Source organism: Geospiza fortis, unplaced genomic scaffold, assembly GCF_000277835.1.
Source record: "Geospiza fortis unplaced genomic scaffold, GeoFor_1.0 scaffold237, whole genome shotgun sequence".
Taxonomy (NCBI): Eukaryota; Metazoa; Chordata; class Aves; order Passeriformes; family Thraupidae; genus Geospiza; species Geospiza fortis.
Genome location: NW_005054319.1, coordinates 3,870,961 through 3,898,913, shown reverse-complemented (window position 1 = coordinate 3,898,913; position 27,953 = coordinate 3,870,961). Strand labels below are relative to the sequence as shown.

General features: G+C 40.0%; 1 protein-coding gene across 1 annotated transcript; it reads right to left on the bottom strand.

The window, feature by feature from the left end:
- Window positions 1–81: 81 nt before the first annotated feature.
- BAIAP2L1 (BAR/IMD domain containing adaptor protein 2 like 1) lies at window positions 82–27,953 on the bottom strand. The gene is made up of 13 exons (XM_031056568.1): window positions 27,909–27,953; window positions 20,984–21,014; window positions 8,817–8,878; window positions 8,650–8,721; window positions 8,182–8,319; window positions 6,959–7,111; window positions 6,349–6,516; window positions 5,522–5,669; window positions 4,265–4,472; window positions 3,900–3,977; window positions 3,398–3,563; window positions 1,207–1,247; window positions 82–671 (listed from the first exon to the last, which is right to left on the bottom strand). Exons 1-13 carry the CDS (start codon window positions 27,951–27,953, stop codon window positions 596–598), a joined length of 1,386 nt encoding a protein of 461 aa, XP_030912428.1. The 3' UTR covers window positions 82–595.

The window sequence follows — 27,953 nt, the reverse complement described above, 5'->3', positions numbered from 1 at the left end:
ACAGTGTAACATTAGACTGCAGATGCGTTTCTGTTGACTTGAAATTTGTGTGTGAACATTTAAGCAAGGCATTACAAGTTGTCTATTCTTAAGGGGATAAATATTTATTTATAACCTAAGGTCTCTTTCTTACACAAAATAACATATAATCATTTATACAGGCAATTCTCTATTCTGGAATAAGGCAGTTGTTACATTCTTCTGTTTGAAAAAAAAAATCACTGTTATCTTCTTTAGGTGGCATATGCAGGCTTATATTCTAGAACTTACCATTGCAGCTTCCAAGTAATGAATGCCAAAAATTCTGAGCTATTATTCTGATTCACTAGAGTATCCAAACTATCTCCAGTATTTTCACAATTCCTACTACAAAAAAGGCATACTGTAAAATCAAGCCCAAGTGCTCAAACACTAGCCCAAAGCAATTACCTCATTAGAAACTACAGGTTTAAAAAACATCAGAGCTCCATTCCAGTATGTGTCTATTGTACAGTAATTACATTTAAATAAATTTTTAGGACAAGTTGAGATGGTAATTGTCATTGCTGAAACTGGGTGTAGGTAAGGAGGAAGCAGATGTGTCTGACCCGTCTGTTCATCGGATAATCGGTGCTGATCTGTCATTTGTTACTGTGGGTCTGAGTTTCACCGTTGCAAAGGGGTTTTCTCCACTGAAAAGAAATGCATCAAGTTACTTGAAGGCTTTCTGCAATCCAACCCCAAATTTATTCATCAGGTTCTTCATTGTCAAACAGTAAGTTCTGGTTCTGAGACTCGGAGATTTTGTGCAACTCTTAGTTTAACTTGAATTCTTAAAATGAGGTTACATATGAAGCATCATTTTTCAGTGAGCCAAAAATATGGGAAGTTAATGCCCAGTTACATCTGGACTTTTTTTAATAGCTCCCAGTCTTCAAAGATTTTTGCTTTTAACCCTGAAAGTCAGTTAAAGAAGGGTTTTAAGTCCTGCTCCCTGTCAAGCTACTGGAGAAACATGTTTTTCTGAGAAGGGCCTGTGTATTGTGCTGCACTTGAAGCCACCCTTGAGAAAAGTGCAACTAATTTTAGCCATATTCTAAAATTCTAGCAGTGACTGGGAAAGGTCAGAGAGAAATTAATGATAAACATCCTTATTTCCCCTTATAATCAATAAAATAAAATAAGCCAATGTAAAAACACAACAAAATGAGTGTAAAACTATTTTACCTTAGAAAAGGTGGTTTTATAATGCCATTCATGTCAGGTTTCTGTAAAAAAAAAAAAAAAGCACATGAATTTGTAGAAATATGCAACAGGTGATCTTGCTGTCCTACTAAGGGAAACAGGCCCTGTAATTAATCTGTATGGCCAGTTTGGTTTTAATACTTCAAATTTCAGTGCTGAAGCAAAGCCTGTCAGGCTTTCCATTCCAGGCACGCTGTGTTTCAGGACCTCATTCAGCAGGTTCTTAACTCATGCTTGGCTTGTGACTCCATTGAAATTGCTCAAGTACATCAGCTATAAATAGACCTTAGAATTAGGCCTAATTAACCCTTAAAATTAAGAAAAATTAACAAATGCCTGAATTAGATCTTACTGAACATCAACCTTCCACAAAGCTATGTCAACTACTAAAGTTTTTTTTTTTTATAATTGATACTGGTGTGCATATTACTGTCTTGTGTAGCACAACAGGAACAGTTTAACTGTCAAGAACCATTCCTCATCTCTCCTTGAAATCCTGAGCTATTTTTTCTGTGTATTCTGAAGCAAAAACAAGATGCCTTGAATCATTTCCTGCTTCTGCATAGGAGGCCCAGTGAGCAGACTGTTTTACATGTCTGTAAATCCTGTAAGAATGTCCAAGCCAGCCCAGGATAATGTTGGGCTCATTTCCAAAGCCTATGGAGATGTGGGGCTTGGGGACTTGCACGGAAGCAGGAAAGACAAGGAAGTTCTGCAAGAATGAAAATAAATAGTGACTTTGGAACAAAACACTTGGTTGCAAGTGCAGCAGCTCTCCTCTAGAGTTGTCCTAAGATGGGGTCACAGCAGCTGCTGTGAGTTAGGAGGTGCCTCAACAAAAGTGGTCATTGTTCTATACTCCAGAAGCTCTAATTTATTTTAGTCTTGCTTTCCCTGTAGAAATTTAGATTATCAGAAAAGATGTATTTGTTTTCCACTCCTAGGAGCTATTAGTTTCCATTCTGGCTTCCAAAGAGATTGTATAGCTTTAATTAGAGCTCTGCCAACTGACTGATCTGCCATTCCTCTTGAGTTTCTGGTTTAACAGGAATGTTAGTCCACAAGCCTTAAATTTATTCCTAAACCTCCTAACCTAAAACACCACAAACCAAAACAGGCCTTAAGGTGTCTGTTCCTGAGAATGGAGTGCCCCCAGCAGAACAGTGCAGGGATCCTGAGACCATTTCACGCATTCTGTAATTCTTTAAGCTCTTTAGTCAGTCACCTGCTCCCAGGCACAGAACTCTCCCTGCTGGACTGGCACCTCCCAAGGGCTTTGGACATAATCACACTTGAAGGCCATGTTGATCTGCAGGTCTCAACAGCAACACAGGCTAAGGGAGCCACCAGAAATTCTGACATTACACCAAGGCTCATGGCTTCTTCATTCAAAAATGAAAACTACAAATATGTCAAAATACAGATGTTGGTCTTCAGAATAATTTTAGAAGTTCCCAGATATTTGTTTTGAAAGTAACTGAACACTGAGATTTAGGTCGTATTTCTTGCTAATCATTTTATGCAGCAGCAAAGCTTCACTCCTCACAGAAAACACTGTCCCAGAAACATCACTGCACAAACTGCACATTTCCTACACTACAATGTTCATTACTGAGAAATAAACCCACTTGAGTGTGGATTCAAATAGACATGCTAATATTAAATTGTTCTGGCTCCCCCAAAAAATGCAAATCTTTTCTGTAGGAACATTTAGATTGGGGAAAAAAGGGTTTCCCAAAACATTTTTACATAGTTGCAGCTTTGCTGAATACAGCCAGGAGTTAGTACAGCTCTCCCTCAGCAATAGCTGCAAACACACAGTTTATTCTGCTGTATTGCACTGTGCCCCACAGCTCTAACATCACTGGAGGTGATGGATCTGTACTGCTTTCTGTGAGAATTTCTTTTCATGTTGAACAGATTCCATGGCTGAGAAGTTTTGCTGTGCAGGGTAAGTCTCCTGCTCCTGTCAGTCGTATCCCTGATCAATTCTTCTCCCTTCCTGTTAGGATGGATGGACTGAAATGCCAAAACCCCTGATACTCCTGCAGACAGATGGGTCAAAGGGCTGAGGTCCAGCACAGGTAGGTGAGGTGGGAGCTGCCAGGGGCTCATTTCAGAGCCCATCCCAGCAGGGTGCAGCGTTTGGGTTCATTCGGCTTCCCTGACTCACCGGGCCTGCCTGCTCCGCTCTGTCCGTCGGGGTTTTCACAGCAGCACCTTTGGCAGGCTCCATCCGTCTGTCTGTCTGTGCAGCCCCCAGGTAGTCTGGTGGTGGGAGGACAACTTCTCCCTTCTCCACAAGGTTCACAGAGCTAACACTTCGGATTGGTGCAGGGCTGCAAGACAGAAACCAACAAATTCTCAGATGCCAGAATCCACCTCGCACTTCTCTGCAGCACCAGGAAAGCTCAGAAGTGCAGGAAGTGAATAATGGTGCAGTGTCCTGGAGCCAGGGGGAATCTGAGTTAAGGCTGTTCCAAAGCTACTCCTTGGCTCTGTGTCTAACCATTAAAACACATTCTTAGCATAATTAAGGCATTGTACTACAGGCTGTTAGAGAGTATTAACTGTACACGTTACTGAACCTCAGAGAACATGAGCACAAAAATAACATTTTAAATAAATGTTAGCGAAGATCTGGGCATTTCTGCAAGTGCCACCCAAAATGTTACCTTGGCACTGGGGCAAAGGCTTTTTCTTCTGCTGATTCATCCAGTGGTCTGGTGTATGATGATGGAAACCATCCTTTTCTGTAAAGGGAAAGGTCTTTTATACTATATAAAATTGGAAAGATCTTTCAAAATACAACAGTAGACTCAGCAAACAGATTTAACTTTTGAAAAAACCAATTTCTGATGATGCCAAATTAGTGTGTAAAACCGAGTATGTGCAGAGATTCTTCCTTAGAGGGAAACCCCAACTCCCTAGTCAGTGATAGCCAGTAAAAAAGGTTGAAAACCATTTACTAATATCTGCTAGCATAATTTGGTAAGACACACTTTTACTTCATGTTCAAGGTGGGTAATGATTATCTTACAGTCTGGTTGTGTCGTGCTCCCCATAAAGCCAGCCATCCTTTTCCTCAGCCACCAGCAGGGTGATGACATCCCCCTGGGCAAAGCTGAGCAATGTCTTGTTGCTTCCAGCAGTGTGAGGGAAGATTGTCTTCACTTTTTGCCTTTTCATTATATTCAATCCCGTGGCAACAGAAGTTGAACGTGATAAACTGGCATCATCTGAATTCTCTGTCAAGAAAAGAAAAAAAAATGAGACACACAGAAATAATTGCAATTAGTAATCTGAGAGGAAAAAGATAAAGGAAAACTCGAGTGAAAATGGAGACTTTGTACTTAGACACCTCTCACTGCCAATGTTTCTTATCACCATGAAGTTCTTAACTGCATATGCCTTTATATGCACACACCCAGCATAATAAAGTGGAACCAACAGGCAGAAAAAGTTCTGTGAGTTTTAACTGGCTACCTCTTTCCTCTTTTGGCGTGATAAGTACTAAACAATCACACTTGTAAAAGACCTTTGAAAATTTTCCCTTCTGAAAAATGGAACTGTGTATAAAATCCAACTGACGCTTTCAACTGTGCCTCAGCACTCGGCTTCGACATTGAGAAGTCTTGCAGATACTCAGCATTTTCTGGACACCAGATGTTTATCAGAGAAAATATAAAGGAGGGCTTAAAACTGTATGTTATTTGACAATTTAAAGGAAGAAATGCTGGAATTTCTATTACACATTGAAGAGTTCTGCATTGCTTATGCTGTGGTCTAGCCCTAGTTGTTTCGCATATCACAGAAAGTATAAAAATCAATATATTAGACACTTGGGAAGCAAATCTTATTAGGATTTTAAATTTCAGGAAAAGAACTACAAGACTGTGTGCCTCTTGTCCCATGTGCATTTCTCCCTTACTGCTAGATGCCCTTAAAGTAAGCCAGAGTGAGACTGTCAGTGTTTGTTTGTGCACTGAAACACTCAGATGTGTCCTGTTCAAAATCGTGGAATGCCTTCTGCTGATAACATTTCAAGCCATGAGAGCAATTCAGTTGGGTTAAATCATTGACACACAGAATGTAATTAAAATAGAAATGACTTATCCTGACCTGCCTTTAACACATCTCTCTCCCATTAGGTAAATGATATAAATCCTTTGTAAAGACCATTTCCTACTCCTTATACATCCTGAAATTCACATCATCATAGTAGCAGAGCAGCCCTGATGTAATTTTGAACACTGCAGGCTGTCATTCACACTTACCCAGTTTGCAGGACACTCACCTGCTGAGTGGTTCAGTTTTTCAGAAGGTGCTTTGGGAGCTGTTGCAGGATTGTTGAACATATCCACAAGTGGGCTCGTGTACGCCCTGCCTGTGGGGGCTGGGGGCACTTTGGATGCATTTTCTTGAGGGTAAAAATCATTTCCAATCTGGAGCCACAAAAACAACAGTATCACAATACTGAGGGAACAGCAATAACATTTTTGCAAGATTAAATTCTAGAGAGCAATGCTTAAATATTCCTAAAGGATACCCATTTAAACATGACATAAAGCCCACGTGTTCCTATGGAATTGCTGATCGAAGGTTTGTAAGTGTTTGATAAACACTTGCTACTGGGAAGGCTACAATAACCTTTTTTCTGCAAATAGCATGATGATCTCCAGATTTTTCTTGTTTAGAAGTTTAATCTTTTAGAACTTCAACAACTAATGACGACACAGATATGAACCAGCAGAAATGAGAATTTCACCTGCATTCCAATAAACTAATAATCATGAAGAAGAAAAGAAAATAGAAAATAACGTTTTTCTTAAGTTTACATTGAACTACTGAGTATGTAATGCTATTACTTAGAGACAAGAATGTAGGAAATGGAATGGCTGGAACAAAAGTGCTTCAGGAGAAGCCCTGGGCACCCAGCTGAGAACTGAGCCCTGCTTGGACACGTGCTCGTCCCTTCTCTGCTGTGTATATTCCCCATAGCAGAGCTTCAGCTTAGTGATCTTGGTTCCATCCCCAAGCCCAGTGTATTCCAGCTGAGGTACACCATGCTGAGGTCCAGCAGAACCTCTTGAAGCCTCTCCACCCCCATGAGGAGCAGCTTACCAGGGTGTTTCTCTTCACCATCGGCGAGGGCTGTGGCGTCCCCGAGACCGGCGTGGAGCCAGGGGTCCTGATTTCATCTATCATCATTCTGACTTTTTCAGGCACTTTGGTGGCATCACTACAGATTTCCTCCCACCCAGGCAGCTTGGATTTTAGGAAGTCTGCACACTGCATCCAAATTAAAAGATATTTGTCTAAGATAAGATTTTTCCTAAAATTGCACAAATCTACCGGGTAACTTTCATTATACCAAAATGTTTACACCAGCAAAATGGAAGTATTTCCTAAGATTCTTCTAAGGAATACCTCTTTGAAACAAATAAGATGTTGTAAAAACATCTCTTTTGCAGGGTCAGGTATTGGAAGTACCTGATCAGTCCATGTGTTTTTTTCTTAATATATGATTTTAAAAAAGTCACAGTAATCCTTGATTTTTGCTACAATACATTTCATAGAATAGTGTATTGTAAGCATTTTCTGTGAACTGGGCACAACACCTGTCTGGCACTTCAGTTCTTCTTAGCTATTTCTGACAGTCTGGTCTACATGCTGCAGGAAACACTCAATACTCCTGTGTGCCTGGATTTCTGTTTATGCTCACAGCACTGACCTGAACGTGGTAGAAGTGCATGTGCTGGGTAAAGCTGCAGTGCTTGTCAACCAGAAAACAGAACCTTCTCTTCTCTTCAAGGAGAGCTTCTCTGCAGCCTTCTGCAATAAATCTCTGAATATCACTTTGTCGAGAGCTCACAGTTTCCAGATACTGAGGGAAAAAAGGAAAAAAAATCACATAGAGCCTCTGAGTTCTATTTGATGCTATATCCAATTAGTTAAGTAAACTCTAAAAGCCTTAGAAAAGCTTTTGGAAAGGCAGGGTGGGATAGGGTGGCTCTACTTCTGAGTCCCTCTCTTTTTCTGCACAGATCTGACTTTGTAATCTCATCAGGTGAATGAACATTGTTCCTACAGGCAATTAGTACCCTATTTAGGGGTTCTGAGGGGGGTGTGTGGTGTGTGTTTAAATTAGACTAATGACCTTTGTCTGCACCACCACAGCTCCATTTATTCACACAAAGCTGGGATGAATCTCTGCTTCATTTAGGAGGGGGGGATATGAGTTACTAAAAAGACTGAACTATATTTATCTGAGATTATGAGGATTCATTAAATGCTAATCCTCAAACTCAGACACAGAACCTTCAAAAAACCCTCAACTCTTATGAAAGCAGGTTAAAAGACAGGCTGTAAGAAATAGGAGCTGCTGTTACCTAGAGTTACTGTACTGTGTTATACACAGAGGTTTCTTTGAAAATTAAAATAGATATGGAGAAAAAATACATAAGCTAGCACGAAGTACAAGTGTCATGCAAGTAAAAATATCTATGGCAAGTATTTTCAGAGAGACACATGACAATGAGAATCTGATTTACTAATTTTAAAACAGTTTCCCTTCAGTGTCTTGCCATTTCAGATTTCACCTCAAGATGGCAATGCTGGATTAAGGGCAGTAGCAAAGGCAGTAACACAAGTTGGCACTGCCTGCTTAGGGAAATGACTCTATAGCAAATTACTACTGAATTTGCATAGTTCAGCTGGCTCCCTGTGTAGAGCTCTGCATAAAGGTGCAGTTACAGATCAATTATTGGTCAGAGGATGAAATCTAGGAACCAGAAGTCTCTGAATATGTACACTGGAGCAGTGAGAGCTCAATTGCAGCTGCAGTACAAACTCCAGGAGTGCCTTTAGCACACACCAGCTTTGAGGAACCATTAACTTTTTCTGTTGACCAGTTCTCATACAGAGGAAGAAACAAATAAGAGACAATGCACTGACCTCCATTTCTTTGTGCTCATACTTCGTTACATTTCGTGCTCCTTGGCTTTTCCTTCGGATTTTTTTCAGCTCAGCCTGAGACTTCTCTAAAGAATCCAGTTTGCTTCTGTGTTCAGTTTGGTACCTTTTTAAAGTTGCCTGCAATCAAAGCATTTACATCATTTCATAATGCACTCAGCCCTGTATCTGGGTAAGGGACTGAAAAGCATGACTGTGATCTCAGATATTGCTCACACACAACAAATGACTTCAGCAATTGCTGTAGTTCTATAAGGAGCTATGAAGTCATTCAGGGGTTCCCTTTTAAACTTAAATTAGGCAGGAAAATTTTGGCCATCTTTATATATATAAAGTGCATTTCTATTAAAGTTGTATCAATTAATTAAATCTTGGGAAACAACATCTAAAAAACTTCTTTGACGAGAAATAGACAAATAAAAAAAGAGTTTTAGAATTGAATGTACTTACAGTCATGTATTTTACATCCAGGTCTGTTTTCTTCTCCAGTTCAGATATAATTTCTTTATGAAATTTTTTGAACTTTAAAAACAAATTAATTAAGGGTTATTTAAAATTGGCAAAAGTAGTTTATAATTTCACAAGCAAAATTAATTAGAAGAAATTATTTAACTTACACTCTCCTCTAGACTGTCATTAAGTTTCTTGTGTGTTCTTGAGATTTCTACCAGAACTTGGCCTGTTGATAAACATAGAACTATATTGGTTTCTGTCTTAGACTTCTGAAGTTAATTAACAAAGAGCAGTAATAAAATAAAAATTTAACTAAATACTCATTAATGGTTATATTAAGAGGGGTAGGAAATTTCTTGCTGTTGCTCATCACAGCAGCTGAAATGAATAATTAACTCTGGCCACAGACAAACCAAGCAGTACATAGGTGATAGAAGAATAACTAATCATGCGTTGTTATGCAAAAGGGCCCTGGAGTGCCAGGAAATGCTTCCTTCTCTCCAGAGCAGCTCCTGTTGGTTCAGTTAACAGCCTCTTTTCTGCCAAGTCAGAGAATAGCACACAAGTTGTTACTACCCAAATAGCTGCTATCCATTTCATAGTCTGAAAACTAAACTTCAATATTTATTAGGTTACTGCACCTTCAGAGTCAACAAAGCAACCTTTCAGTTCCCTCACTGCACACCTGCTAAAACAGACCTGCTCCACACAGGAATTCCCACCTGTGCTGCATTAACCAACAGCCAAGGCAAAGCAGATTCCTCAGCATCCTCACAACAAACCCTGAATATCCCATTCTGCTCTGCTGCCTCCCAGCACAAACCCACACAGCCCAGTCAGGACTGTGAGCAACTGAAAGCTGAACTGTTCCATCTTGCTTCAGGAGGATACAGGGCAAACATCTCTCCATCTTTGGGTGTGGCTGTACGTGCAAAGCAGTGAGAGCCACGGGCTGGTGCTGCCCTGCCTGCAGCAGCCACTCACCCTGCCTGTGCCAGCCACATCACCCTGCAGCAGCCATTCACCCTGCCTGTGCCAGCCACACCACCCTGCCTGCTGCTCACATCCACGTCAGCACCACGCCCTTCCCCGCCCTGGCACGGGCACACAGACAGTGCCAGCCCTGTCTGGGAGGTGGCAGCACTGTGAGGAGAGCAGCTGAAGGGCCCAGTTTGCACCCAAATCAGAGCAGTCACTGCTCCCAGCTCCTGACCAGGGGCCGCTACCAGAGCTGGAACTGCTGGGATCAGATCCACAAACTGGGCTGCATGTGGAAGCCTTGACTAGGGATGTGTTTTCCTGGCACTCCATTTGCATGGCAGGACTGGCAGGTTCAGTTTGACAGCTGGTTCCCTGGTACACCTCCTGCAGTGATCCTTGTATCCCTCAATCGCCCTTGCAGCTGTCCCAGCTGGATTTGCCACAGGTACCTGCAGCTGTGCTGTCCCTGTGCAAGGCAGGGCTACAGTGACCACAGTTCTGTAATTCCTGCACATCACTGGCAGTCACTGCACGGGACTGTGTGTCCCTCCTATTTGCCATCTTATGCAGTTCTAGTTTCCTTTTTTTTGAGTTAAAATAGAAAGGATGCATTAAGTGCTCAACACACTGCTGTATTAATTTTGTTTTCTACCATCTATATTCTTTGAGAACCCTTGAGCAAAAACTTATAATCCCATAATGCTTCAGATCATTCAGCTGTTCAGAAAAGCTCCCAAAAGATGCCAATAATTTAAAAAATTGGCTCAATAAATGAATGACAGAACTCTTCAGGAGAACCTTCTGATCTTCTTTCTCATCTGCACAGACACCCAAGCCTGTCTCCCAGAGAGCAGGTTGGTGACTTGGTAACCTTCTCTCATCAGGCAGAAGCCTCCTCATGCCCATGGATGTGTTACCACCTTTCTTCCTGCTAATTTGTCATTCTCCGTTTACATCATCTCAAAATCTTCGCTTCTTTGAAACGAGAGCCACATCTCTTGTGAAGCAGAATGACACAGCAGAATTTCAACTAAATATTATAAAATGTGGGTCTGCATTGTTGTTTATGGGGAAACATCAGGTGGTAAAGGAGGAAGCACACGTGTCTCTCCTGGCTTTTCAGGAATCCCTCTTCCTGCTCCAGTGCCCACCCCTTTCTCTCTCTGCACAACAGACTGCAGGACACTTAGAGGAAAGAATTGGAATGCAGTGAGAACAGACAGCCCTTGACTAGCAGGAAAAGGAATTCACAGTCATAGAGACAGAGGAGTGCTTTTATTTTGTTAATTTTTTTTTTCTGAGTTCCGTACAGCCCACAGTGCTGTGGTTTTTTTGTTTATATTTAAAGTTGCTGGTGACTACAGCAATATAAATACTATGAGAAGTGAGAGGTGCAATAGTAATTAGTTGCTCACATGCAATAGAAAAGTAAATACAATTAGTTACACAAACACTTGAAGTAACGGAGGTGAGCAGTGTTATTTTAAGGCTCCAGAAGAGAATGCACTTTGTTTCTGTTTCACCAACTCAACTCAAAAGATACATTTTAGACTGTAATGGACTTTTAAAGTTAGAAGAGTTTTGTGAATACTTATCTACAACTTAAAAAGGAAAATATTGATAAAAGAAAGCAGGAAAAATTATCAAGAAATACAAACAAAATTACAAAGTTTGTTCAGTTTTACATGACAGACTAGAGAGCTGTTTGGGAAGCTGTTTTGTTGCATCTATATTTTCTATTGAGAAACTAATACAGTCATTTCTCCATAGACAGCATCCCCTGAGCAAGAAAAATTCTTGAAAGGCTGTCTTGCCCAGGAGATGAAAGCCAAGGAAAGCAATTTCCCTCAGAAACAGTCATTGTAAGGCCAGGACTTCTGCAGAAGTTACACTTCAACCTCACTGTTTGCACTGGCTGATTGTTCAGGTTATTTACCTTTTCACCTTATGTTGACTGTTCTTGTGAAGTCTAAAAGAATTTGTTCAAGTTAGAAACAAAAATGGAACTCAATCAATAGAGTTCTGTCATAGAAACAAGTATCAACAGCTACCTGCAAAATCACTTAAACTTTTAAATACCAAATAGCTACATTAGAATCAATAAAAGTATTAATTACATCAGCTTACTTGAAACATAATTCAATTTTCTTTTATTTAGAGGAGGTTGCTCTTGAAAAAATTCAAGTCTCTTAATAGTGAGACTTTTTTAGATGTCTGGGAACAGGCAAAATGCTTCATTATATCACTCATTTACCTCCTGTTGTCCTGTTTTGTATTCAGGGCAGGTTGATTACCTTTGTGATTTAGAGACGAAACCACATAATTATTTCTATTAAACAAGAGAATGAAAGGCTGAGTCAAAGCTGCACATGGAGACAGCACACTCCAAGTGTGCTATTAGCTGCTATTGCTGGCAAGATGCTCTTTTCTCCAGGTCACCCTCTGCCCAGAAAAAAGGCATTTATGACATGGGAAAGTTAGAAATAAAGTCCTTTGAAAACAGCAGCCCCCAGGAGGTAGTAAAATAGGAAGTTTCAAAGGAATGCAGTGTAACAAATAAATAAATATGATTGAACAAAACATCTGCCAAGCTTCAAACATGTTAAATTTATCATTCTGTGATAGGAAGGATTTAACTGTGCAAGAGATGCTTCAATGAAACCAAAAGGTTTAATGGAATTTAACATATAAGGGAAGAAAATCATAAAGAAGGATAAAATAATGCAAAACTTGCCCAGCTCTAACTGCACTTTTCTTCTGATACAATTTGTCCAGAATGCTTTAACACACTCCCCCCATCTGTAGAATTAATAGTAATATGCACATAAATCACTAGGACTAGGTCAAGTCTGCCTTTCCTTACTGCATGAGCAAACATGGAACAGGAATTCAGGAGTGAATCTCCCTGTAATGCATTTTACAAAATGGCACTGACACATGACCATTCAGTGCCATTTTGTGAAGGTGACTGCAGAAGGTGAAGGAGAGGAGAAAAAAAATAAAGAATAATCAAGAAAAGGGGAAGAGATGTTAAAGTATAGTAAATAATTGTAAGTCCACTCAACATGTTAGCTATAATACCCTGAGGCAGCTAGAGCCATACATAAATAAAATAAAAATAGAAGTAAGGAGAACTTCACATTCTAAATGGCACTCTGAGATTAATTTAAAAATATGCAGAGTTCTCATTAGGGCTGTGAACAACACAAATGTTTCTGTGATATAACAAGCAAATAAGTGAGTTAATTTAAAAGAGATTAAGGGTTAAGGGAAAGAAGTAATTACTTCCCAGTCTCATTGATACAGAAGAGATAAACAGTCCTGAAAGATGCCCAAGTCTAAGTAGTCTCAGTATCTTGCCTCCATGTCCAGACAGAAGCAGTAAGCAATAAATAGGATTGTGCAGGACACTGTTGCTAGTTTTGTGGGCTGGGCACTGGTGGTGTTTGAACTGATGAACTCCCAGTGCTCCACTTGTTCCTTCCCACAGGACTTCACTGCTGAGCTCCTGAAAAATGCATTCTAGCCCATGCTGACTTCTTAAGTGTCTTTGACCACAATCAAATTTTCATCTGATTCAAGTGAAAAAAACCCAAATACCGCAACCTAAAACAGCCTAAAACTTCAGCCTCTGTTTTTATCCAGTCCAATTAATTCTTTCCAGTTATAGCACAGCCAACACACTTGGCCAGGAGTCCACAGCTGCTTACCCAGCACAGAGAACTTTCTAGGCACAAGATGCATCTGTAGGACCAAAGGGGACTTTTAGCATTTACACTTTTACAGCAAATGCTGTACACTAAGTTCTGTCCTTCCCAAATATTAGCTTTATTTTGCAATGTACACGTTTGCCTGTACATATAGAACCTCCCCATACAAGTGCCTGTCTGTTTCTCACTGACACATACTTGGCAATGCTCTCTTGAGCACTTCCCAGTCATTAGGTTACACGTTGCTCTCAGCATGGCAAACAGAATCAAAGAATCCTCTTATTCAAAGATCCTTTTCCCATTTCATAATTAAGCAAACAATGAAGGGATAGAGCACAGTTCACTTCTATTCTAGTAGCCTAGCACTTCTTATGATATCATTTCCTTTTGTAGCCCAGGATCAGAACTATATATAGTCACCCTTTTCTTGTCCTAAAAGTTCATTGATGATCATGTGAAATAGTTCAGGACCACCTAACAAAGGACTTTCCCAATACAGAAGATAGAATTTTAATTACTTGAATTAAAATTATTATTTTTCTTTAAAACTCTGGGATATTTAAATATTAAAAGAGACAGAATACTGCTCAGCTCTTTATACCTTAGAAAGTCAATGCCTGTTTATAAGCCATATTCAGTTAAACTCAAGGATCAACGTGCTTTTTAAATATACTTTACCAAGACTAAAATTAATGCCAAATTCTTTCAGCTGGACACAGGTGACTTTAGAAAGAACTGCACACTTCATACCATGCTATAAAGTGGGCAGTGAACTGCTAATCCTTGATTTATTCCCACATAAGGCTAGACAAGAGTGAATACTTATGAGATTAACAAGACCATTTTGACTTCCAGTTACTCAGAGTTTGTTCTTGGGGTGATGCTCCTATTTTCCTGTTTTAAATGGAACAAAAACATTAACTCACATTGTTTTCTAAAGAGGAATGTGACTTTACTGCAGATTCAGCAAAGTTCAGTCTGCAGTTGAGTTCCCCCATTTCTCACAAGATGTTTTGATCTCTTAGTCAAAAAAACCAGAGATTAGACTTTTTTTAAACATACTATATCACTGAACAGATGATAATCAACATGAAATATTCAGTTTGTCTCAGATGATTGGTAAGCACAGAAACTAAATTTTAATGTTAAAAAAGGAAAGGAAAAGTATATGTCATGTAAATAATGCATGAAAAATTACAAACTTGTTTTTCCACCTGTTACTCCATTACTAATATATATGAAGTCTGCTGCAGGCATTTTTGTTATTATTTTTTTTACCCAAACATATAAACCCATTAAAGTTTGTATGTCAGGGACTCATGTTTCATAGGGCCTTGGAGGCCCTGTGTACCACAGCTTTTCATACCTGAGCTGCAGTGCTGTGCAGGGACTGGTAATCTTCACAGAAGGCAGGTGGAAAGAAAATGAGTTACAATAGAGCCACGAGCCTGAACTTGCCTGGATGAAACCCTGCTGGTTTGAGGCAGATTAGGAAGATCATACAAGAGAGATAATCCCCGAAACCCTGCTGGTTTGAGGCAGATTAGTTAAGGAAGATCATACAAGAGAGATAATCTCTGTTTTACACCAGGGATGGAACAAACAAATCATGCTAACCAGCAAAAACTGAAGTTTTTATGGGTTTCCAGTACCAGAAAGGGTAAATATTTAAGTCATCATTATAAATGTTACATGAAATGCAGTAAACCACAAGGAATCACTGCAACTTTCATTACAGCATTTTGGAACTGCCACTGAGTTTCACAGTCTTAGGAGTGACCAAAAAAACCCCAAACCAAAAAACCTCACATCTAAATTGAGTCAAAAGTTTTGATAAAATTCTCTTACTCAGAAGTGCAAGACAATCGGTTTGGTTCCCTGCCCTGCCCTGTGGGACTGGTAGTGACATCTACAATGGGTACAGGATTATTTTTTTTTTTGTTGAGAAATAATTGAGCAGGAAGAGCTGACCGTACAGACTAAATATATCCTTTCACTAAAGGATTTACAAGCTAGCTACCAATATGACGTTATTTTCCTCATTTACTTTCCATTTTTCCTCTCACTGACAGCACAAGAAGTACATTTTCTCAACACAGGCTTATTTCACCTGGGGCTGGTGGTGAGGAAAGGCTGGGACTGCTCAGCATCCTGAGCTTAGAGATGTGGGAGAGAACAACCTTGTGCCCCAAAGGAGCCCCCGGTGATGGAGCTGGGTTTGGGGGGTTCAGGCTGGGGGAGAACACACCTGGAGTCACTTGGGGCCAGCCACACCTGGCCACAGCCCAGGGAACACAGCATGGACACGCAGGTGAGCTCCAGGCAACCTGCCCAGGATTGCACTGCAGTGTGAGAGATGTGAGTGAGGCTCACATGGAACTTACCCGTTCCAACACAATGAGAAAACATTCTTTCAGGAGTCCCTTCACTATTTCCTCAGGCCTTTGAGGTGCAGCAGGAAGATACCAAGCCTCACTCATTGCAGGTGTTTTGAATATGCATTTTTCCCTGGAGGGTGTGTGCTCAGAGCATCATCAGGGGTTTCTGAGCTGAAGCCCAGAGTCAGGGCACACAGGCAGGTGCTCCCCCAGCTGCAGCTGCCCGGACACCAGTCCTGGTGCCAGCACCACCACACAGCCCCACACAGCCACCCTGACAGGGCAGGGCTGCAGGAGTGTTACACCCCAGCTTATCACTGACTAAAACCAGGAGAATCAGCTTGGTTTATAAGGTGCAGTAAGACTGGGGCAGGTGGGGAATAAAATATTAAAACTGACTGAAAAATGTAACCTATTATCTAACTTAACATGAAAAAATAGCTGGAAAAATGTCACTGAAATCCTGTGAATATCTGTCTTCTTTTTTTCTCTGCTGCTACTGCAGTCTTTACCAAAGGCCTTGTGTATTTATTTTCATATTCTGCTTCCTCCCATCAGCCATTTCTAGAACCTGAAAATGTGTAACTTATCTGGAAGTCTTCATAACAAAATTTACAACAATATAATTGTATACAGAACAAACTTTTTTTTTCGGTAGTTCTGTAAGAATAAACTGCAGCGTCCATTTCTAGACACATTCTTTATGCTCAGTAACAAACCCACCTCTCATTCACCGTGCTTCCTGAATGCCTCATTTCTGGTTTATATTCCAGCAGGGAAATATTACACAGCTTACACACAAGACTGGCTCATCTCCTTCCACCTTTCTTTTAGCAGACGAGGTTTGTTTGGCACAAGCCTGGGATGTTACTGCATAACTGGAAGATACAAAACCTTATTCCTGTAAAACCCCACAAATACTTTGTATTTCCCTTTCAAGACAGCTCTCTGTGGAGTCTCCTTTTATAGCACAGGAATAGAGTGGCTTCTTCATGTGAAATTCCATTATAAATATAGCAGAATACTCTTTTATTAATGCTCCATAGGAAAAGCTGGCCTGATTCTAACTACTGCAGCCTCTAAGCTGGTTTCCCAGAAGTTTCCACCAGATGAGGTGCTAAAGGTTCTGCAGTTGCTGGCACACTTCACTCTCCTTTCTGCCCAGCACAATCCATTCCAGAGGCAGCACACTGGGATGCAGGGATGCCATGGATGCAGTGAGGTGGGCAGGATGTCAGATCTCTCCTCTCCAGCTTGAAATGAGCCGGAGAAGGGAAGAGTGGCCGGTGTCATCTTTCCAAGTGAAATAGGATTCCAGCTGACAGGGTCAATGTATATGTGTTAAAGTAAGCCAGCAACTCTCCTCCCTCCCCTTTTTATTTTAATGGAAGCTGAGCTAGCATCATTCACCCTAAACCATGGGATTCTCTTTTTCTGCCTGATTTTCTGACTAGTGAGAATGGCACAAGTGGACAGTTGTGGGCAAAGTTATGGAGACTTTTAAAATTACACCACTTGATAGGCAAAAGTGTTTTCTGAATGTGTTCAAATCCTATCTTTTAACCTGAAGAACAGTCTGTTCTTTTGTGCTTGAGAGGAACACCAAGTTCAGGGCTCACCCTCTGTCAGGAAAGAATTCCTCTGTGCACCATGAGCAGTTTTGGGGTTTTCTCCCCTCCTCTCTCTGCTGTAGCAGTCACAAGACAAAGTGCAATCTTTTACTTCAATACTTGCTTCTCTAGATCATTTGTAGTAGTTTTTAACCAAAAGAATTCTTCTGAAAGGAACCCAAATTTTCCCAAATTCTTACATTTTAGACTGCAGATGAGCATAAGCTCTTGCATACCTGTTTCCAATTAAGTTTTTACACAATGCAACTATAAAAAAACAGCCTGTAAACCAGAGTAATCTTTAAATAAATTATCAGTCTTAGTTAGATTAGGAGAGACTTTTGTCTCCTCTGATTGTTCTATTAACATACTGATCTTCTGCCATTCCATTGATCAAAACCATGCAATGTAGTATTTTTCTTTCTTCTTCTATTTAGACAAGCAATTAATAGTTTACACTCCTTGATTCTTGAGCAACAAGCTCTGGGTACAGATCCATAATGTAATTGTGGGTGACTGCTGTAGATACCGTTGCTACACAACAAACTGAGTGGGACTTTACACCCACACTATAAAATGAGATGTAGCTACAATAACTGTCAGGTGCTGGAGAAGATAGTTGGGAAGATATGAGAAGCAGAATTCCATAGGCAAGCAGGAAAAAGTGAAGTCTACAGAGACAGCCCGTGTTACTAGAGGAGATTTTATTTACATTATAAGCACTAAAAATTGACGTGACAAAGCCTGACAAGCCTTTGTGTTTTGGGCAAGACAAAAACAGTCAGCAACACGTGAAAGTTACTATTTTACCAACATGGTGAAATGTCTATGTGAAATTGGTTTATTTATTTTATTGCATTATTGAAACATAGCATTTTGTGCTGGTGTGGTACGCTGAAATTTGAACAGTATGAAATCTTAACATTTTTAAACATGCAATTTCTTGTTTTCTATCTTTTGTTCCTAGAGGGATTTCCAAAAGGTGCTTAGGAAAAGAGGTATGCAAATTCCACACTGCAGGATAGCTTGAAGCACATAAATTCAGATTCTGTTCTTTTAATGCTCATTGCCAAGTCTGAGATCCTACAAGCTCAGAAATTTAGGGAAATACAAAATTAGAAAAAATGTTGACTCAATCAACTCATCCCTTATTCATAAGGATTGTGTTATGACTGCAGCACATTCTTCGACTTCCTCAATTTGTTTAAATTATTCTGTATTAAAATAATGCAGAGAGCTTCAACCAGACTTGAAAGACAGATATACTTAGTACAAAAGCTCTGAATCAGCTGGAATATCCAGGTTTCCTTTTCATTCTCATTTCCCTCTTCTGCTCCAATCTCATTCAACAGAAGAAAGGATTTCTGGCATTTTTACCTGATTTTTTCCCCATGACTTCTCCAGCCTCTCTGCTTTCCACCCTCTACTTAAAAAAAATCTCCTTTATTTCTATTCTGTTTCTGTTTGTCCCTTTTACTGTCTCATGTCAGAAGCCCATGTTCTGTGTTTCCTTGTGGGGAGGAAGGCTTGGCTGTGGTTTGATACCAATCTTTACATCACATTGGCAGTGAATGCACTCTAGGTCACCCAGCAGGTTTGGGTTTGAACTGTGAAACCACCTCTAATTTGGCAGAGATAACAGAAGTATTATGCATGACAGAGCTGCTAGTGGTCAACCACTTGTCTTTTGGCAAGTCTAAAGGAATTCCTGGATGAGATTTGCACCAGGGGCTGCAGCAGCTCCCCTGGAGTTAGAATGGGCAAAGTTTGATCTGTCCTTACCCACCCCATACTGCTCAGCATGCACTGCAATAATGTTTTAATAATTACAACACCAAGTGTACAGTAAATACTTTTCTTTTCAAGCACATACTTTTAGAGTCACCTGGGTGTATCATATTTCTTTGGTAAATAGTCCAATATTGTACCCCAGCTTCAGAACTTGTAAGACTTTTTCTTCAAAAATGCAAATGATCTGTCACAGACTCCTAACCACATTATCCTGCCTTTTCCAGCATTCATTGACTTTCCTTATCTCTAAATTAAGTATTCCATCAGCAAGTGTGTTGGGAGAAATCCAGGGCTGCTGTTTGCCTTAAGAAGAATAGATTTTTCTGTACTAACAGTTAAAGCAGCAGGTGAACAGAAAGCAGGGAAGAAGGCCATGTTTTCTCAATATGGTATTACAAATTTTGAAAAAGATTTGTAATTGCAGGATGCAATTCATAGTTAAACAAAAATACATTTTCAATCATAATTCTGTGTTGTCCCAAACAGGGAAAACCAGCTATTTTCAGAAGTCAGCAGAAGATTACCCAAAAATAATAATATTTCCAAATAAGCAGACAATGTCCCACAGTGACAAGTCATAGATCAGCTGCTTCCATGCATCTGACCAACTGCTTGATTGCAAAAACTGTAATTGTGCCTTTTCTGCTATTTCATAAGACTCTGCACAGCCATTTCTTTTAACTGTTCTATAGTTTGACAGCAGCAGCTCTGCTTTCTGTAAACAGCCTGCAGAGCAAACAGAGGAGCTGCTGTCGGGACTGTTTGCTCTGCCCTGTTTGCTGTTCCACCACTCCCAGCCCTCAGCGCTCAGCCACAAGTGCTGTCAGAGCAAACCATGAAAATGCAGCAGCCACACAGAAACCAGGGCCCACCCAGGGATTTGCCCCCTCAATTCTACTTCTCCAGAGATATGAAAGAAAAATTAACCCATCCATGCTAATCAGCTGAATTAACAAACTACGGTGAGTTACAGGAGGAGATGCAAGTTACATCACTGCAAGGGTCCTACATTGCCCAAAATCAAAGGTTCAGAGGCAACACATCATCAAGTTATTTTTGTCAAACAGCAAATGAAGGCGTTAAACAAATGTTTATCCTTTGCTGTATTGGTCCCAGTTCTTTGCTTTGCTGTGACATGAGAATCTTTTGTCAGAAATATCACAAATGCTTTGTACTCCCTTGCCCAGTGCTGCAATTATGCTGCTCAGCCTACAGAAGTGAAGTTGTCAAGGTCAAGTGCTGCTGCTGATCTTTCAAATATTCAGAAATTATTTTCAGAGAGTACAGAACTTGAAGTGGATTTATATTAATGTAAAATTAATCTGTCTTTGAGTCTACAGTTTCTCTTTCAAAAGCTCAAGTAGAAAATAAATATAAATGCACCTGAGAACTTTTAGTGATGCACTTGATCAAAAGTAGTGAAGTAAAACTGAACCCTTCACAATGACACTCAACCAGAAAATTGTTTTAGTGTAGAACTGCTGTCGTACATGAGGACTTCTCATACCAATATTATGTTGCAAAAGTATTTCAACATTCACCTCTGCACTAAAAATCAAGATATATGTTTTTTGGTACTTACTTTAGAATTATATGAGCTTAAAAATACATGCTTTTGAATGCATATGAAGATATATTCACCAAAGGAGAGAAAAAAGAGCTAAATTTGTCAAAACATTGTAAGAGTCTTGAGAAATAATATGCCTTAAAGGCATCTAATCCCTTCCACCTGTGTTACATAAAAGTAGAACATACTTTAACTGATCCTTATCTACTTCTCATTTGTTCTGTGAGCTGCCAGCAGGAAAGCAAAACTAAAGGTTATACTTTGGAGTAATTTAAAAAATGAGTTTTAACTTACCTAATTCTTTAGAAACTGGAGAATCTGCTGACTACCATACCTGGGGGCGAGTGAAAAAACACAGTTGTTAAAAAAAATCAAAATATCTTCAATTTTTATTAATGTATGATCCTATGAAGTCTTGTCATCCAGAGCACAGAGTAAGAGAGGGGTACATGGCTACAAGGAACTCCTTCTGTCAGAGAAAGTTATCAAAGTCCCTGTGCTCCCTGCTGATCTGTGAAACCAGGAAACAAAGAGAGAACTCCAGACTACATTAATGACATTTCAGCCTGTTATTTAGCTCCAGCCTCCCTGCATACCCACAGGCATCCAGCATCTAGTGGGAAGGCTTAGCCATAAGCCATTGGTCAGGACACAGCAAAGGTCCTTGGTACAGAGAAAACTCTTGGAAAAACCCAAACTGCAATCCCTAACTTCCTCAAAGTGCTGAGCCAGAGCAGGGAAATGGCAACTGGCCATGACACCAGGGACCTGCAGCTGTCCCAAGAGCCCCTCAAAAACAAATCATCCTTTCCCTCTAAAGCTGGTTGTTACAGGAACCAATATTATATACCATGAGGTTTCAGTGATTCCCAGTTAATCATCTCCTCGTTAGGGCTGATTTAAACAGCACAGCCAGTTTCACTGGAATGAACACAGAAATGTGGGGATTGGAGCTACAGGGAGGCCAGTGGGAGAAACATCTCACACAGGGAACAGAGCCACAGTGGCTACTGGGCCTCTTCAGTGCCTAGAACTGATCTGCACACCACAAAGAAAAGAAATAACAAGGACAAACTGGCAAGCTTTAATGTGAAAAATAACTTACTGAAGTTATTTGTCATAATTTTTTTGTAGTACGACATTCTTGACCTAAAGTGAAAGTCAAGCAGAGCCTTGCTATTGACTCTAAAGGTGCTTTTCTTCCTGAGAGGAATATAATTGCCAATTACAGGTCTGTATTTTAGAGTTTTTACTAGCAAGGTGACATCTTTTGTTGCATAACAGTATATTCACCGAGAAGCCTGAAAATTCTCCAAATCAAAGAAAGATTCTCTTTGAGGCTGTTGCATTAGAAAGGGTGATTTCTGTCTAAGCTCTGTCTCACAGGTGCTCTGTATTCAAACTTTCTGAGCAGAAGAATTATCCTGGTGCTACTGGTGGAACAGTGTGCCACCTGCACAAGAGGATTTGATGCCAGTCCAAATCTTCCTATCTGTGTTTTCTCAAGACAGCCCCAAGTCACTCTTTTCTCCTAATACAAGCACTTAAAAAGGAAGGAAATGTGTGATTTTCCCTGTGCTAACCAAGCTAAATCAAGAGCCCTGCTTGTATAGTCCCTTCACCAGCACTATGGAATATAAATTATTTCTACAGAAAGGGAAGGTCTTTTGACCTTTTGTCCTCAAAGTGTAGAAAAATACATTATAAATATATCTGGAGTTCTTGTAAGTTTTATGTTCTTTGTCAGCATACTCTAGCATACTTTTGTTAGAAAGCTGCAAAGTGTTTGATTAGCAAGAGTATTTACTGCTTGTTACAGATCTATTTACACCACTCAGAGCTGATGGTGAAAAGATTACCAATTCTTATGAGAGTCCAAAGATGACTTTGCAACAGTTGTTGCAACACTGTAAATATTCATTTGAAATTAAGCATTCGTGCTAGATATGCCTTATCAGCTAGGCTTGAAGGCACATGTAACAAGAGCCCAAATGTAACATATCAACAGCAAAGTGTGTGAAAAGCAGAAACTGGTATAGAGATATTTCAAATGAATATGAAAACACTTGTTATTCCTTCTGGTACTACCTGTAATTCCTAAGGTCAGGTACTAGGTAACCACATGTTAATCCATCATGTTAAGCACTGCCACAATGAAGTCAACATTTCCCTATTTTCATCTCCAGCAGGCTTTGGTTTTATGTTTTTCTCAAGCCAGGTCTAAAATTTGCATGAAGAGAGATTTCAATGTCTGGCTAAGCACTACTTCTGCAGGATCCCATTTCTCAGAGGACTGATGTGCCACAGGCTTGAGTGAGGCAAAATTAGAGAGATTTTACATGGTTTTAATATGGTATCAAGCAGTTTGACAGGTCTGCATGGGGAAATGGAGCAAGCTCTGACAGGTCCCACAGTGCAGGCTCTGGGAGTCTGGAGCCCAGTCCTGGAAAGCCCTACTTAGATTGTTTCTGTGAAGTCAATTATATTCTAAAATGTTTGAGAGACTGGTCCTTAGATTCAAATTAAAATTCATTCTGATTTTGACTCAATGAAAAAGATACCATCAGGATTAGTATTGACAACAACAACAAATCAATCCACTCCTGCAACTTGAACTAATTCACATTGTTCTGTACTCAGGGTTACTTAAGTAGTGACGTGTGTAGGGGAGCAGGAACAGATCTGGAACAGATCTAAGAATGTGAAATACCTCTGGAAGGTATTTTCAGAGAAAAAAAATAACACCTAATTTACATAACTCTGGTTTTTCAAAATGATTATTCCAATGTGAGTTACTCAAACCCACTTTCAGTTTATTTTGCAGGAGCTCTGTGCTTAAGTGTTTGTGATGCAACTTCTCCAGGACAGTGGAAAAATCCCAGAAGGCTGGAGAGTAGGTGCATATATTTGTATATTTGTGCTTGTTAGTTGGGGTTTTTTCCCTCTTAATTAAACACATCCAAAATTCTACTTGAGAATTAGGCCTATATACAAAACCCTCATATCCAATATGTATATTTCAATGGGAATTAAACATTCTTTCTAAATGTAGCACCTGGAAAACTTACCATTAACAGCTTTTTCATAATTCTTCCCCAGATTTATCAAATTCCTCAGCCCGGGATTGAACTGTTCCATAACATTCTAGTGAATGAAAACAAAATTTGTGTTATAACCAAGGCAATTCCACAATGAGTGTCAGTATTAACCTCAGTGTCACTCAGGGCTACTTCACAACTGAGAAGTCCATGGATGGATGAAAATTGGAGGATTTGAGAGACACAGGAAAACAAAGGATGGAAGGGAGAAGAACTGAGCATTTAATATCAACAAACAGGGAAAAAAAGTTAAACTATTGCAACGGGGGATAACAAGGAGTCTGGCTGTTTATAATACAGAAGGATATCAAGTGTGTGATGAAAGCTTGTGCAAGATCATCTTTTATGATAGGTGATGTTGGAATGACAGAAAAACCTTCATCCACTAATTGTTTTATAAATTCAGACAACCTTGTGACAGTGGTTCAAGATTTGATTCTAAACTTAAAAAAATGCTAGAAAAGACAAGAAGAAAAATTACACCAGATCTCTGTTTCACATTCTTTGTGGTTTCTGTGTTACAGATGCATCTAGGGAAATTAGCCATTTCGGGATTTTTTGCTGTATTTTTTGTTTGTTTGAAATTTGTGCAAAGCCATGTTTTTTTCAGAAAGAAAATGAAAATTATGACCTTATTTAAATAGAAGGGGAAAAAAAAATCCACTGCAGCTGCTTTCACTGTCAAATACAATTACTGGCTGAAACAATGAGAATCTGGAATCCAGCAGCTCCAGGCAGGACTGCTCTCATTCCTAGCAAATTCTGTAACCTGCAGATTCTGGACCTCCTTTCCCCAGAATCCTCCTAACAAAACTATGGCTGTGACATTACTCTGTGAAATTATACTGTCATGAAAAGAAGATTGTGAGATTCCTGTAGACACCATTCAGTTTTTCTGACTATTTTTATGGCAATACTTTTATGACACCACTCACTGCTGTTCATGCAGCAGAACTGTCAGGTTCAAGGAATTCAAAACAGATGCTTTCTGTTTACAGGAAATACAAGACTCAAGACAAGTGAAATACTATCAAGCTTTTGTCTGTTGTACTACTAACAGAATGAAAATATTTATGTTTAGTACACAGGTGGAGCCAAAAAGAACAGCAATACTGTCACATTTGACTGTTTTTCAGGCAAGGCCATGCAGACAGAATTCTACTATTTTTCAAAGGCAGCACTATACCTGGATTCTGCTGAACATAAAAAGTGAAGGATTAAGTCAAATAACACTTTAACAGTCATATCAAGTAAAAATACAGATATTTAAAAAAATATCTAAAACTATTAGATTCCAATACTAGTATACCATAAATAACATCAAAAGCAGCCACAGAACAACAATACCTGGCCTCACTGCCTTTGTGTACAAATTAAATGCAACTGGGATTGTTTTCTGGTCTGTCCCATTAAACTCTCACCCACCCAAATGCAATCACTGCAAACAAACCAGCTATTGTCCCCAGGCCCTTGATTTGTGTTAACTCACAAACCACATCCAGAAATCATCTGGGAAAGCTGTTTCAGGTGGAGCCAACAATGCCAAGGGCTATTCTAACAACTGAACAGGATGGATATTCAGGCTCTGGTGTCTGGGAACATCCCTCCTCCTGTCCCAGCTCTGGAATTTGCTGTCAGTGTTGCTGCTGTGGCTGCTGCTCTCCTCCTTGCTGAGGCACTCTGACTGTGAGACACTTGTTCCAAGGAGAAAGTTGTTTCTTCCTATTCCAACTTTTTGCTATTTCTTCCCAGCTGTGTACTAAAGACGGTGTCTGTTGACTTACATGGAGTCAGTGAATCACAAGGAAAAAAATAAAAAAGATGAATTAGGGGATTGTTTCGGGATAAAGAGTTCTGTATGTTCAAGGATATGGGGAAAAAAAGATGTACCACGATGGGGCGTGCCCATGGCAAATAAGAATCTCAATGCCACCTTGAATTGACACTCTATACTGAAAATAATCTTGGAAGATTCTGCCTATGCTAACTCTGTTCCTCAAAACAAAAAATAAGAGCGAAACCCCTTATTGCCACCTAGCCCAAAATTCTAAGAATAACATGATAATTATTGGCCTTGAAGTACTGATTTTTGGAATGACTGTCTTAAGCATCCAGGGGTAAAGATTCCAGTTTTCCTGACATCTTCTAATTCAGATTTCAAACCAGTGGTTGCACTTGTTTGTCAGTTGTTTTCATTCAGGAGGAAGTGAACAAACCCTTAAAATTACCCTTAACAGCTCCCCTCTCTGAAGCAGCTCCCACAGCTCTTGTTTTTCACTGGACCTCTTGACCCAGAGCAGGTATTTGTGTACAGCAGACACAGACCATGCTCTGCAGACACAGCAGGTCCAGTGGAACTCAGAGGGAGAGCTCCAGGATATCACATCTGCTCAAGGTACACAAAAAACCACTGGGAAAGGTGAAGAAACAGCTTCCAGGCAGTGCCTGCAGCAGCTGGAAGGAGCACAGCTCATGGATCTTTCCTCCTCCAGCCCAGACAGGCTCTGGAAGGGTTTCAGGCCACAGAGGTTGATTGTCAGCAGAGCCAGTCCCTGGACGTGAACGCCCCAGAAACGGCAAAAACCTCGGCATGGAAATTCCCCTTTGGAATCTTGGTTTCCCAGTTTGGTTTATGGGGATCAGCTGATCCTCCCAGCACTGGGCAAGGCTCATCTCAATCAAGGGTTTGTGTTCAATAGAAAAACTTAACTCTCCCTGAGCCCCCTGCCACGTCTCCAAGAGGACCTGATGAAATAATTCTCAGATTATTTCCCTTTCATGCATTAGGAAAAAAGCATAACATGTGATCTTTTTGCTTTCTATTGAAGACTAGATTCCCAAAACAAACAAAAAACCTGGCCATGCTTCTAGTGGTCCTTCAATACAGTTAACCACAGGTAACCACTGCCTGTCTTTGAAGTCCAGGAGAAGCATCTAGAGCATTTTATCAAAAAGGGAAACTGTCACAGGCAACTCCCTCTTCAGAATGAGCTATAGATTTGATATTACCAAGACATTTCAGATAAATTAAAATTACTGTAGTATTTTATTCAGCTTCAGAAGTTATAGGGGACAAGTGCAACTCCAATCAATTTGTACAGCTACTTTTTCTTACCTTGTCTTACAGTTTTATAGCTTCTCTTTTAGCCCAAAGAAAAGGTCACAAAAATGAGTGGGACTGAACACCAGTGCAAAATTTCAAGTCACACAATAAAGTCAGATCTCAAAACTTCTCAAAAAGGAGGACAGAGGAACAGAGAAAAATTTCTCATCAGGAGAACAATGAACTTAAAATTGTCAAAAGTCTCAGAAAATAACAGTATTTTTTATCTGCCTTGGTGTACAAGGGCATGCAAATAAAACCTTTGTCTTAATCCAAATAAACATCATGAAGTGAGAGAGAGCTTGAGAGCGATAAAGTGGTTCACAACACATCATTTGCCCATAGAGTGAGGCACACAAACAGGGCCTCCTAATTGTCAATCGTGTGTCCTATATTCCAGTGACACACTACCTCTCATGAACAGAATAATTAACGAGAAGAGGAGGCACATGATCAGATCCTACAGCTTTCTATTATTTAGGATGAATGGAAATAAAGGGAAACATTTACAAAACAGGCAACTGGAAACATCTTTTATGCAGAGACCTTCAGTGCTGGCAAAAGCGACTTTCCAAGGGAAAAAAGCATAAGAGAAACTTATTCTGGTGGTTTGAGTCATTAAATCCTCAGAGAATCTGTTGTAAGAGTTGCTGTGTTCCTTCCACCACATGAGACCAGTGTGAGTTATGCAGCCTGGTAGCAGGGAGCTGGCTGAAGAGGAAGAAGCCCTGAATTTCCACTTGTTGTGTGTGGGTATTAAACCTTCCGCAGTTCCTGATAGTCACATAAACAAGGCTAATCTTCAAACCAAATGACAGCCATTGTAAAAGTGCCTTCCTGTAAATGCTCAGCTTTGCTTTTTACTTAAAGACACACCTCACTGAACAATAGCTCAGCAGGTATGAACACAACTAAACAATGCATAGGCTCCCTGCAGTTTCAAGTTTACATCCTGCAGGCACTCTTGCAAGAGTGAATAACAAAGTATTTGGGTGGAATTCTGAAATTAGGAAACTACCAGAGAAAGGTAGATCTCGATGTCTACGATCACTGCTATTACCAT